At 43.5% G+C, this 14337-nt stretch overlaps 1 protein-coding gene across 3 annotated transcripts in view; it reads left to right on the forward strand.

Moving 5' to 3' along the window:
• Positions 1-14337, forward strand: part of LOC124556674 (ribosomal protein S6 kinase 2 beta) — a 579718-nt gene that overhangs the window by 540966 nt on the left and 24415 nt on the right. For all 3 annotated transcript variants that reach the window (XM_047130640.1, XM_047130641.1, XM_047130639.1), the window contains 2 exons: positions 12084-12173; positions 12484-12642. In XM_047130640.1, coding sequence (XP_046986596.1) covers positions 12084-12173; positions 12484-12642 — 249 coding nt within the window. The remainder of the gene's footprint in view (positions 1-12083; positions 12174-12483; positions 12643-14337) is intronic.

Below are 14337 nucleotides of genomic sequence, written 5' to 3' on the forward strand. Positions count from 1 at the left end.
CTCATTCCTACTTCCCTTCCACAGTGATATGTGCACTCTTCCTCCCCCCCTTCCCACCCACCCTTACTCAACCTGTGTAATATCCTAGTTAGCCCCCATCATGCTCCTGCTCCCAACACTTCGCCTCACAACTCACATCCCTGCAGTAGACTTAGATGCTAGTCCTGTACCTTACTTTCTCCCACTGCCACCTACTCCAGTTATGTAAGAGGCATCTTCTACCCCATCAATGGTAGGACCACCTGTGAAAGCAGCCATTTGTTCTACAGACTTAGCTGTAACTACCATGCTACATTCTGTATGGGTGTACCAACTAAGAAGCTGTCTGCCTACTTGAAATGTCACTGCAAAACTGGCCAGAGACAGCTGGACCTCCCAGTTGCTGAGCATGCCACTGAACGTGATATTCTTCACTACAGTACTTCACTTCTGTAACAGAAGCTGTACGTCCTGTCACCCGTGAGGTGCTTTCAGTGCTAGCATTTCGGGCACATCTCGATGGACAGTATACCCACTATATAGTGAATGAGGACACCCACTTCATGAGGAGAGCCCCTGTGTTCCACTACCCATGTGTTAATTGTCATGACTGTCACTCTCCATGCTCACCAGATTGCCCAGATTATAAGAAAGAAAGGAAGATACAAGAGTGTAACTCCCTTGATCGTTTATCTTACACTGAGGCTCATCAGAAATATGACCAACTTCATCCTGTGTCGATGACTTCTCCTTTTGCCTCTGTTATGTCCTTTCCCCCTCCTCTCTCTTTCTTACCCCAGTCCTGTCCCCCTCTCCTCTCCCCTACCCTGCAGTTCCCATGGCCTCCTGTCCAGGTGCCGCTCCTCCTCCCCGGGCGAAGAAGTGTCCTTCCTTCTTCAGCGCCTGCTGGTGATAGGGCTCCCTCCCTGGACCACTCCCTTTGGTGTCTGCCATAACTCGGCTATGGTACACACTGTCTGTAAACTGTCAGTGTGCCCACGGTTGCCCAACCTTTTGGTTCCTGATCTTGCAGAATCCTGCTCTGTCTCCATGCCCTGCCCTCCTCATTTTGAGGAAGAGGAGGAGGAGGAGGAGGAGAGAAAGAAAACGAAGAAACGTAAGTCCCAGGACAAGCCCTCCCCAGTGCCCCGGAAGTGCCATCTTCCCCCTTTCAACCTGGGTTCAACATCTTGTTTATGGTTGTTGTCTTGTCCTCATTGGTGATGGATGGTGACTCGACGATGTGATTGGCTCCAGCCCGTTTGCCTCTCATTTGGATACCCACTCCATGCTTATTCAATGGAACTGTAATGGTTACTACTGTCACCTCCTAAAGCTGCAATTCCGTATTACTTATTACTCTAGTTTGTGTCATTCTCCAGGAACCTTAATTTACAGATGATACCTCACCGACCCTTCGTGGATTTCGTGGTTTCTGTCTGAACCAGGTCAGTACTTTGAGGGCTTCTGGTGGTGGTTCCACATAGGTCCATATGGATATTACACTACTGGCTATTAAAATTGCTACACCAAGAAGAAATAGAGATGTTAAATGGGTATTCATTGGACAAATATATTATACTAGAACTGACATGTGATTACGTTTTCACGCAATTTGGGCACGTAGATCCTGAGAAATTAGTACCCAGAACAACCACCTCAGGCCATAATAACTGCCTTGATACACCTGGGCATTGAGTCAAACAGAGCTTGGATGGTGTGTACAGGTACAGCTGCCCATGCAGCTTCAACACGATACCACAGTTCATCAAGAGTAGTGACTGGCGTCTTGTGATGAGCCAGTTGCTTGGCCACCATTAACCAGACATTTTCAATTGGTGAGAGATCTGGAGAATGTGCTTACCAGAGCAGCAGTCGAACATTTTCTGTATCCAGAAAGGCCCGTGCAGGATCTGCAACATGCGGTCATGCATTATCCTGCTGAAATGTAGGGTTTCACAGGGATCAAATGAAGGGTAGAGGCACGGGTCATAACACATCTGAAATGTAATGTCCACTGCTCAAAGTACCGTCAATGCGAACAAGAGGTAACCGAGACGTGTAACCAATGGCACCCTATACCATCACGCCGGGTGATACGCTAGTATGGTGATTACGAATACACGCTTCCAATGCAATGTCGCCAAACACGGATGCGACCGTCATGATGCTGTAAACAGAACCTAGATTAATCTGAAAAAGTGACGTTTTGCCATTCATGCACCCAGGTTCGTCGTTGAGTACACCATCGCAGGTGCTCCTGTCTGTGATGCAGCATCAAGGGTAACTGCAGCCAAGGTCTCCGAGCTGATAGTCCCTGCTGCTGCAAACATCGTCGAACTGTTCGTGCAGATGGTTGTTGTCTTGCAAACGTCCCCATCTGTTGACTCGGGGATCGAGACGTGGCTGCACGATCCGTTACAGCCATGCAGAAAGATGCCTGTCATCTCGACTGCTTGTGATAAGAGGCCATTGGGATCCAGCACGGGGTTCCGTATCACCCTCCTGAACCCACCGATTCCATATTCTGCTAACAGTCATTGGATCTCGACCAACGCGAGCAGCAATGTCGTGATACGATAAACCACAATCGCGATAGGTTACAATCCGATCTTTATCAAAGTCGGAAATGTGATGGTACGCATTTCTCCTCTTTACGTGAGACATCACAACAACATTTCACCAGGCAGCAGCGGTCAACTGCTGTTTGTGTATGAGAAATCGGTTGGAAACTTTGCTCATGTCAGCACATTGTAGGTGTCTCCACCGGTGCAAACCTTGTGTGAATGCTCTGAAAAGGTAATCATTTGCATATCACAGCATCTTCTTTCTGTTAAAATTTCGCGTCTGTAGCACGTCATCTTTGTGGTGTAGCAATTTTAATGGTCAGTAGTGTATTATTACATGGACCTCACTTCATACCATGTTGAAAGTAGTTGCTGTCTGTGTCCACTTGGACTCTGCAGTTGTGGTTTGCAATCTCTATCTCCCTCTTGACAGTTCACCTACACCTAATGCCCTAACAGCCCTCCTACAACAACTACCCCATCCCTTCCTCTTCTTTGGGGATGCCCATCACCCTTTTGAAGCAGTGCCTTTTCATCGAATTGGAGGCTCCTCATTGACCAATTTGTTGCAGACCATGACGTGTGCCTTCTTAATGATGGTTCTTCTCATTTTAGTGCTGCATATGGCACTTTCTCTGCCATTGATCTTTCACTCTCTAGCCCTCCCCTTCTTTCTTTCTTGCCCGGATCGCCAAACGATGACCTCTCTCATGGTGACCACTTCCCATTGATTCTCTTATTTCCTTCCCACCTCCTGATAACCAAGGTACCCTGCTGGGCTGTCCACCATGCAGATTGGTCTCTATATAACTTCCAGGTCATGCTTACACCCTCTTTGGCAGGAAGTCATCTGTGATCTGTTGGATAAAATAATCTGTGCTGCCAGCATTGCTGATCCCTGCTTGACAGGCTCCATTCACCATTGGCCAGTTCTGTGGTGGAGCAAGGTCATTGCTACTGCCATTCATGATCTTCATCACACCTTGCAATGTCTTAAGTGGCACCCATCCTCCGCCAGTCTTATTACTATTGAGGATCTTTGCGCCATAGCCTGTTACTTAATCAGACGGAGCAAGCAGGCATGTGGGGAATATTTTTTCTCCTCTCTAGATTCTTCTGCCCACACCCTCCAAGGTTGTCAGCGGCAGTCTTCCATTCCGGGCCTTGCACTTCCAGATGGCCATTGTGCAGATTCATCAGTTCTCGCACAACACCTTGTGACATATTTTGTCATGGCATGCTGCCTTCCTCCTCTGGAAACAGTGGGCTGAAGCTCCCTGCTTATGTTTTACCCCCTTGTCAGGTGGAATCCAACAACGAACCTTTTACTGAATGGGAGCTGCTTCTGGCTCTCTCTTATTTCATCCATAAGAAGTTGCTTCAACACCTCAGTCCTCCACAACATCATCTCCTCCAGATGTTCAACCATATTTGACTCCAAGGCATATTCTCCTCTCACTGGACAGGGGAGATGGTCTGCGATTTACCATCTTCTTCAATTGAAAACCACAGTGTGGCAGGCCTTTTTCAGTACCGCCACCTTGCTCATTCAGTGTCGTATGTTGGCATAGTTTTCAGCTCTCCATAGACCTAGCAGAATGGTGTTCCACAGGGCTCCATATTAATTGTCCTTTTTCTCATCGCTTTTAATAGACTTGGGGCCTCCGCCAAACCGTTGTTCACTCTAGGTCTGTATGTGGATGATTTCTGTATTTGGGCTAGGTCCCACTCAGTGGTCTCTGCGGAACAGCAGCTCCAGGGTGCCATCTGTCAAACACCCCTTAAGTGGAGCGTGGGGCATTTCTGTCACTGTACTATGGTCCATCCTGATTCAGAGCTCTACCTCGATGCCTAACATCTGACCGTGGTCCTCCAGTTTCATTTCTTGAATCTTCTTTTTTGACAGCAAGCTTACTTGGTTGCCCCATAAACTCTATGTCCTTCTCTTCCTTTGTCACACTTCCTGGGGCGCAGATTGTTTGACCATTCTCCATCTTTATTGAGCATTAGCTCTGTCTCATCTGAAGTACAGTTCCCAAGTTTATGGATCAGCTGCCCCTTCCATGCTGCTCCTCTTTGACCTGGTTCACTATCGTGGTATCTGTTCAGCCACCGGTGCCTTTCGCAGTAGCCCTGTAGACAGCCTTCTGGTTGATACTGGGATCTCTCCCCTTTGAATTCAGCAGTCCCAGCTCCTGGTTTCTTATGTCATCACTACCCACTATTCACCTGCTCACCCCTACTATTCTATTCTATTCTTTTCATGGCTTCGGGCCTCGCCCGTCCACTGCTCGCTTTCAGGTGGGTTTACTAGTCGGGTTCCCCTCACTTCTCTCCGTCATGACTTCCATCTTCCTTCCTTGTCTGTTTCCCCACGTTCTCTCCCAGTCACACCCCTATACTACTCCCTTCCCCACACGACCCCCCACCCACCTGTTCCTCGGCCCCGGCTTCGGACGGATCTCTTCTGGAGTCTGAAAGCCTCCATCCCTCCAATGGTGTTCCATTGTTGTTCCAAACACTTTTGCAGGAGTTTCAGGATCCCGTTGTTTCTTACACCATTGGCTCCATATCCGCTAATCATGTGGTATATGCCTTGATATCTTCCAGTGGTGTGGAACACCATCTCCTGCCTGTGACATGTGGGGTATTAACTGCAAAATTGATAGCCATTTATTGGACCCTCTGCTTCATTACAGTCCTCACTCACTCGGGTTTTGTTATGTATGGACTCAATGAGCGGCATTCAGGCAATCACTCGGAGTTTTCCCACCACCCCTTGGTGTCTGTCATCCACGAGCTTCTCTCTGATCTTCATGATTCTGCTTGTTTAGTTGATTCCCTTTGGGGTGGTGGCCTACGTATTCCGGGTAATGAACTTGCTGTGATCGTCTGGCTTGGAGAGTCAGTGACCTACCTTTCATTACCTGTGACCGTCTAGGGATGGATTTAATCAAATCCCCATTTGGTGTATTGTGGGCCGACTCTTGGGAGAATATCCCCCTCCCCAACTGCCCCCCCCCCCCCCCCGCCATTTAATAAATTTCACGCCATCAGGGAAACTCCCACCATATGGCATTCTTTCCTCTGCCTCTCCCGGTAGCACTCTACCATCCTCTGCCGTCTTTGTATTGGCCACACAAGGTTGACCTATGGTTTTTTTATTCTGCGATGAGCCCCCACCTCCTCCCCCCTTCCGCACTTTCGTAGTTGTGGGGCTCCCCTCATGGTGATTCATATTTCGCTGGACTGCCCTGCCTTTTGGCCCTTTGCACTAAATATATCCCATCCCACCTTCGTTGTTTTGGGTGTTAGTGGCCGACCCTTGTGTGGTTATGTCTGCCCTTGGTTTTCTTTGCGAATGTGGTTTGTCCTCCTTGTAACTCCATGAATTTTCCTCTGGAATTTGAACCCCGCAGTTAGCATAGACACTGGTTGTGGAGGCCTAGGTCTTGCCTCCATGCAGGCCAGGTTATCCTCACCTTTTCCCTCCATTTTGTTTAGTCTGTTGTGCAGTTTTGCTTCTTCTTTTCTTGTGCCTTCTTCTCCTGGTGCTGCCCCCATGTATTGTTTAATGGTATAGTGTGAGTGTTGGGACGGGTTGGTGGCAGTGCTGGTGCCCCACCCCATGTAGTGTTTCTGGGGCACTACTACTACACCCATTTCCATCCCCCCCCCCCCCCCTTCCTACTCTTTCCTTGTCCTGTGCCCTGATACCCCTTTTCCCTCTTTGTTTGCCTGTTATCCTTTCCCCTTGACAAGATAGTGCTGTTTGTGTTTTTGTTCCCTTGATTTCTCCCATCTTAGCACATGGGACCAATGACCTCACTGTTTGGTTGCCCCCCAACCAACCAACCACCTGCCTAACCCCTTCCCTGCTCCCACTCCAGTACTACACTGACGTTGTATCCTGTCATTGCATCTGTCTAATCCTATCCTCTTGTGCCCTTGACAGTGACAGTTCGGTTTCAGTACCCAGGGATAACAGTGGCTGTGTGTGTGTGTGTGTGTGTGTGTGTGTGATAGAGAGTAGTATGGCCAATATTATTATCAAGCAAATGTTGAAGTTCTGATTTAGCCTGCACTAGAGAACAACTCAATTCATTAAAATTTTATGTCAGACTGATTGAAACGTCCAGAGAAATATTAAAAGATTTAGTTGTTTTAAGGTGCTTTATGTAGTATGATTCTAACAAGTAGATACTAATTTAACACATACTGACAGCTCTAAATAAGGGAGACAAACTGTTAGCTTCCTTTCTTCTCTGACTAAATCTTCAGTACTCACATATTACAGATTTCATTGTATTTGATACAGAATGACTTAGTTACAAACATTTCCAGTGAGATTGCTAATGATTAAATTGTCATCTGTTGAGGTCTTCATAGTGCCTTCGCAGCAAGATGCATATGGAGTTATTCAGAATATTCATGACATCATTCAGAATGTGCAGTCACAAGAAAGCACATTTAAATCTTCTGTATACTAAGTGTAAGGTAACATATGAAGATGTCTTAATCAATAGAGTAGACAAGAAAGAAATATAAAATGTAGAGCTAAGAGTTTTTTGCTCTTCAACATGTTATTACTTTTGATGGATAAATTTATTTGCCAGTGGAAGAATCAGTGGTTGGAATTTCGTAACTGGAAGTAATATGCTCTGGAAAATGGTATATCTGTAGTGGATGATTTTTCAGGGTTCCATATGGAGTAAAAGGAATATAACAGTTTTAAAATAATCACTACCATATTATAATTGGCTATGTTTCCTGACGAGACTGTTCAGTGCTTTGTGATGCTTGTAATGTTCACCATAATTATAGTAGACTGTGTTCTATACCTGTGTTGAACAAAAGTACTGAGATTGTGTTCTAACTTAATCAATCATTTGGAGGCAACAGGAAGTGGATTAACTGCTCCTAAATTGTATTAGTGGTTGCAATACACCCTAAAATTATTGCATGGGTTGTTTGCTGTTGCAGAAGGGGTAGTTTGTAATTATTTTTTGTGGTAAATGTATGAATCTTCTGGGTGCTTATGGCTGTTTTCCCAGTGTGCCTATTTATCCATAAAGCAAGTAAAATGAGCTGTATAATCAACAGAAAAAACACTTAGTGGCAAAGTTTACTCATTAGTGTTAATCTTGTAGTGCTGCTGCTGTAACCAATTTTCCACGGTGAGTGAAGAGGTTAAACTTCAGCCATTTTTATCAACTCACCCCCTTTAGAAAAATTTCTTATAGCCTCATAGGAACACTTTCCAGAAGCAGATTATGGATTTTCTTTTATAAAACACTGATCAACCAAACCATTGAGTTATGCCATTTGTGAAACTGATTGCTGCCTTTTAGCACTGCTGGCACATGATATGGTAGGGAAATCACACAAGCTGTTCATAAATGGATGGGAAAGTGTTCTAGTGAAAATAATTAACACAGAAGGGGGAAATACGATGACATGAATAACTTCGACAAAGGTCAGGTTATTATGGCCAAAAGCCTGGGAATTTTAGTCTGACAAAGAGGTTTCAGGTGCTGTCTGTGACTGACACTGTCGCGGAGCCAGATGCCATCTCCTGTCCTGTTTCAGAGGAAACCTCTCAGCCTCAATCAGAGACGGTGGGGCTATTGATAGTTGGGAGCTCTGAGGTTAGGCGCGTTACAGGGTAGATGATCTCCACTCCCTCCAAATTAAGTATAGAAGTGCAGACCAGATATGGCTTCAATTCAAAGAAATAGTATTGGCAGCATTTGAGAGATTTATATCAAATAAAGTAACAAATGACAGAGCTGATCCTCGTTGGTACACAAAATGGGTCAGAACACTGTTGCAGAAACCATGAAACAAACATTCCAAATTTAAAGACTCAAAATCTCCAAGATTGGCGATGTTTCACAGAAGCTCGAAATTTAGTGCGGATCTCAATGTGAGATGCTTATAATAGTTTCCACAAGGAAACTTTGTCTTGAAGCCTGGCAGAAAATCCAAAGAGATTCTAGTTGTATGTGAAGTATGCTAGTGGTAAGACACAATCAATGCCTGCTCTGTGCGATGGCAATGGAAATACTATCAATGAAAATGCTCCCAAAGCAGAGTTACTAAACACACCCTTCCCAAATGTCTTCACAAAAGAGGATGAAGTAAATACTCCAGAATTTGAATCAAGAACAGCTGCCAACATGAGTCCTTGGAGTAGTGAAGCAACTTAAATCACTTAATAAAAGCAAGTCTGTTAGAAAACATCATTCTTGTGAAACACAAGTAGCTCTTTACTTGCATGAAGTGTTGAGTGCTATTGACAAGGGATTTCAGATTGATTTTGTATTTCCGGAAGGCTTTTGACACTGTACTACAGAATCAGATTGTGGTGAAATGGCATGCCGATGGAATATCGTCTGTTATGTCACTGGATTCATGATTTCCTGTCAGAGCGGTCACAGTTCGTAGTAATTGACAGAAAATCATTGAGTAAAACAGAAGTGATTTCTGGCATTCCCCAAGGTAGTGTTATATAGGCCCTTTGCTGTTTCTTGTCTATATAAGCAATTTGGGGGAGAACCTGAGCAGCTGTCTTAGGTTGTTTGCTGATGACACTGTCATTTATCAACTAATAAAGGTATTGGAAGATCAAAACAAATTGCAAAATGATTTAGAAAAGATATCTGAATGGTGCAAAAATTGGCGGTTGACTGTAAATAATGAAAAGTGTGAGGTCGTTCACATGGGTGCTAAAAGGAATCCATTACACTTCGGTTACACAATAAATCAGTCAAATCTAAAGGCTGTAAATTCAACAAAATACCTAGAAATTACAATTACAAACAACTTAAATTGGAAGGAACACATGGAAATGTTGTGGGGAAGGCTAACCAAAGACTGTGTTTCATTGGCAGGACACTTAGGAAATGTAACAGATCTACCAAGGAGACTGCTTACGCAATACTTATCTGTCCTCTTTTGGAATACTGCTGCACAGTGTGGGATCTTTACCAGATAGGACTCATGGAGTACATCGAAAAAGTTAAAAGGACAGCACGTTTTGTATTATCATGAAATAGGGGAGAGTCACTGAAATGACACAGGATTTGTGGTGGACATCATTAAAACAACAGCGTTTTTTGTTGTGGTGGAATCTTTTGACGAAATTCCAGTCACCAACTTTCTTTTCTGAATGCAAAAATATTTTGTTGACGCCGACCTACATAGGAGGCAAGATCACCATGATAAAATAAGAGAAATAGGAGCTCGTACAGAAAGATGTAGGTGTTTGTTCTTTCCGCACACTGTTCATTATTGGAATAATAGAAAATTGTGAAGGTGGTTTGAAGAACCCTCTACCAGGCACTTAAATGTGATTTTCATAGTATCCATGTAGATGTAGTCGTCTCGAAATTGGTGGTGCTGATCAGCTCTTCATGTGCTACTGTCATGCTGTCACGGGAATCTGTGGAAAGTGGTTGAAGGATAGTGAAACCATGAGAGGTGACGAAGTGTTGGATGTCCACAACTCATCACAGAATGTGGAGGTTGGAGGTTTACTCACTGTGTGAAACTGGAAAGATGGCAATCTGTGACAGATCCGATGACAGAGTAAAAGACTGGTGCGTGCACATGTGATTTGGAGCACATCGCACAGGTCACATTGTTGAACATGGATGTACACAGCAGATGGCCCCTACATATTGCCATATCAACCTAACAATATTGACAGTTGTTACTGCATTAGGTACTGGATAATTGAGACTGAAGTAAACTTGTCACCTGGTTGCATGAATCACTGGAATGCATTAGGTACTGGATAATTGAGACTGGACTGTGGACTGAGGTAAACTTGTCACCTGGTTGCATGAATCACTCACTCCCCCCCCCCCCCCCCCCCACCCCCCCCCCACCCCCCCCATCAACAGTCGTGTCCACATGCACCCTTGTCCAGGTGTGTGGCTGCTCAAAATGTGCACTGTGCTGTGATGTAGGCAGGTTGGGCAGTGATATGTTATGGAGGACATGCATCTGGACTTCCATCCTACCTGTGGCAGTAATCAAAGGCACTATAACTGCTGTGGGCTAGTGAACATTATTGCAGACCACTTACATCCATTCTTGCTTACTGTCTTCCTCGGCAGCAGTAGTATCTTCCAGCAGGATAACTGTCCATGTCACAGGGAGGACCAAAATCGTGCTACAATGGTTTGAGGCACATGCGTGGTAGTGAATTCACAGTGGTGTCTTAGTCATTAAATTCACCTTACCTGAAGCCTGTGGAACACATTTGTGACTCTAAAGAATGCCAGCTCCAATCCCACAAACCACCAGCCCATAATTTATGGGAACTGAATGGCTTGTGTGCCTGGTGCCACATACCTGCAGAACCCTACCATGGACTGGCGGAAACCGTGGCACATAGAATTGGCGCAGTGTTCTGTTCCAAAGGTGCACCAACACACTGTTAAGCAGGTGGTCATAATGTTTTGGTTCGTTGCTGTAAGATACTTACTTTGAAGATCAGAAGCACATAGAGACTAGATAGACCTGAAGTCCCCTGACAGGGATGTTTTCTCATGTCCCCCTTCCATGCCCTTTCAGTTGTTAAGAAAATTGCGGGATTGTTAAATATTCCACTTAAATTATGCCTTGCTGGGCAACAGCTAATGAAGTACTACTGCTTAATGTTATCATTGACCTCTGACAACAATTTATTAATGTTTCAGTGCAACATGAGCAGCTTTTTCAGTTGATAAAGTCTTGCTTGTGGAATGATACTTGTCTGGGTGATTTCCTTACTTTCACAGGTAGGATTCAGGTTTTATGTTGGTACCCAGGCTGTGGATTGGTCAGCACAGTTACTCCAAGAGCACTGTAATCTGTAACCGAGACCACTGTAATCAGTAAGTGCTTCTACAACACATTAGACACTGCAGTGGAAACTAATGTGTTGGAAAGAGTGGGATTCTTGGTATAGCTACTTTGATCATGAGGGTGGTAGAAACATCTAGTCAGTAAAACAAAATAAATTATCAAGTTAAAAATATAACTCAGAAAATTTTCTACCTCTAGGTGATCTGTGACCAATTTGATGGAAACCCTTGCTAATGCAAGTCACTTATTATTGCAACAAGACAATTTTGTTACACTTAGCTACGTAATTCCAGGTCTCTTCTTGTGTAGACTTTTGTGTCATGTGAGACAAGTGCAGATCCTAACAGTGAGAGAACAAAAAAAGAAAAAAGAAAGAAAGTTGTTTAGGGCACTGGCAAACATATTTAACCCAATGCTCTATGTCGTTCACATTGTTTTAATGTGACAGCTGTGAATAACTATAAATTACATATCCTTATAATGGATAGAGAACTTGGAGAGGTATTGTGAGAGTTGTGAAACTTGATGAGAGTTATCTAGAATAATAGTGACACCCCCCCCCCCCCCCCCCTTTTTTTTCTTTACACTCTTTCGCAATGTAAAATCATGTGTTTCCAAAGTACAACAGCTGTAAAAATTTCCAAAAGATGATAAATATAGTTTATTTGCTTTTATTTTTAGATTATTGATAAACTGAAGAAGGACTGCCAAGAAGAGGTAGATATTCTGTTGCGCTGGGGACATCATCCAAATATAGTTACACTGCGGAATGTAAGTTACTACACAAAGATAATGTATTTTGTCTTTTTATAACAATAATGGATTTTGTTCTGTAAAAAACATATCAGAATGCTGTGGCATCAAATAACTAAAATATTATGATTTTTATTTTTTTCTGCATGATACTTACGTAACCATGTTGTGGTTCATATGATAAGCTACATACATCCATTTTACAATATGTGATAATGAACAGTGTTAGAGATGTCATTTTAGTTGGTAGACGCTTTGAATGGTATAGTTAAAGTGTTAATAAATTTCTGTTGTAGATGACATATATTATTTTACTAATTTTTAAAAGGTGTATGAAGATGAACGGTCAGTGTATCTTGTAATGGAGCTGATGCGTGGCGGAGAATTGCTCGATAGGCTGTTTCAACACAAATTTTTCTCGGAGAGGGAAGCCAGTGCTATCATGAATGTTATAGTTACAACAGTGCAATATCTTCATCAGCATGGTGTAAGTAACTGATTTTTTTTTTTTAAATTTTGCTTGTGTACTGTGCCCAAATTATACTTACAGGGAAATTTTGATGCTAAAGAAAATAAGTTTGTTTGGCTCAAAAATTTTAGATGAATCTTCTATTGTACTGGTAGCAGCAACACACAGTAAATGGATTTACCTATGTAATAGTAGGTCATTAATAAGCTGTAAGGAAAATACAATCACAAAACTGTTAATATTTTTCATAAACTGATGAATGGAGAGTGACATGTCTGTGTAAAACTATGTTCTTAATTCTCACATACAACATACATAATGTATCTTCACTGAGGAATCGAACAAAAATTCTCTCTCTCTCTCTCTCTCTCTCTCTCTCTCTCTCTCTCTCTCTCTCTCTCTCTCTCTCTTCATATTGCACTGTTGTTTAGTAATAATGATATTGCCTATATTGATGTATAAAAAAGTAAATCACTCATCAAACTGTAAGTTGGTCTCAACATCACAGTATTTTATTAGGCATGATCCTGTGGGACATAGTATGCTCCTGCCTTCCTCAAACTGCTTAGCTGACTTACCCGTTCAATTACAGTGTAATTTGGCATTTATCACATAAACAAACATAGTCAGAGGTGAAAGTAGTAATAAGTAATGGATAAAATTCCTAGGACTAACCAGTAACGGAATCCCAGAGTTTTAAACTCTTTAATATAGCAGTGAACCATTGAGATAGCTGTTTCAAGTTTACACTGACTTCTGCAAACAAAGGCAACATTTTTTAATGTAAATTGTACGGTATCTGAACAGTCAGCATCATACACTGGCTTGCCAAAACATTATGACCACTGCCCACAGTGACATAGGATGCCATCTGGTGGCATTGCGGGCACATGATGTGATTAAAAAAGTATGTAAGCAGAGCAGATACAGACAAAGGGTCACCCTAGTGAAGATAAGGGCTGCAAGTGGAGGGGGGGGGGGGGGGGGGGGGGGGGGGGGTGGTAGGATCCATTGAGATGAGCAACTTTGACAAAAGGCAGGTTATTATTACGCAGTGCCTGGGACAGAGTATATCAAAAACAGTGAAGCTGGTCAAATGTTCGCATGCTACTGTCGTGAGCATCTGTGGAAAGAGAGAGGAGGACAGTGAAATTACCACTAGGTGCTTAATGGTTGGATGTCCATGACTCTTCACAGAATGTGGGGTTCAGAGGCCTGTCTGCTCTGTAAAGGTGGGTATATGGTGATCTGTGGCATCTCCATCAAAAGAGCACAGTGCTGGTGCACGTACATGTGTTTCAGGGCATACTATTCATCGTACATTGTTGAACATAGAGCTTGTTGACCTGACATCGGCAGTTATGATTGAAGTGGGCACAGGGTCAATGGGATTTGTCTTTCAGTCAATGGAGATGGGTTGCTCTTGAGGTGAATCACATGTTATCATTGAGGTGAACTGTGGCTTGAAAGGTGCAGCACACCATGGACACAGGCTGGTGGGAGCAGTATCATGCTATGGGAGACATTCTCTTGTGCTTGCATGGGATCTATGGTAGTTGAAGGGCACCGACAGCTGTGAATTGTCTACATCCCTTTGTGCTTGGTGTTTTCCCCGACAGTGAAATTACCTTTCAACGGTATGATTGTCCATGTCTTGGATCCAGAACCATGTTACAATAGTTTGAGGAGCATTATAGTGAACTCACGTTGATG

Source organism: Schistocerca americana, chromosome X (genome assembly GCF_021461395.2).
Source record: "Schistocerca americana isolate TAMUIC-IGC-003095 chromosome X, iqSchAmer2.1, whole genome shotgun sequence".
Classification (NCBI taxonomy): domain Eukaryota; kingdom Metazoa; phylum Arthropoda; class Insecta; order Orthoptera; family Acrididae; genus Schistocerca; species Schistocerca americana.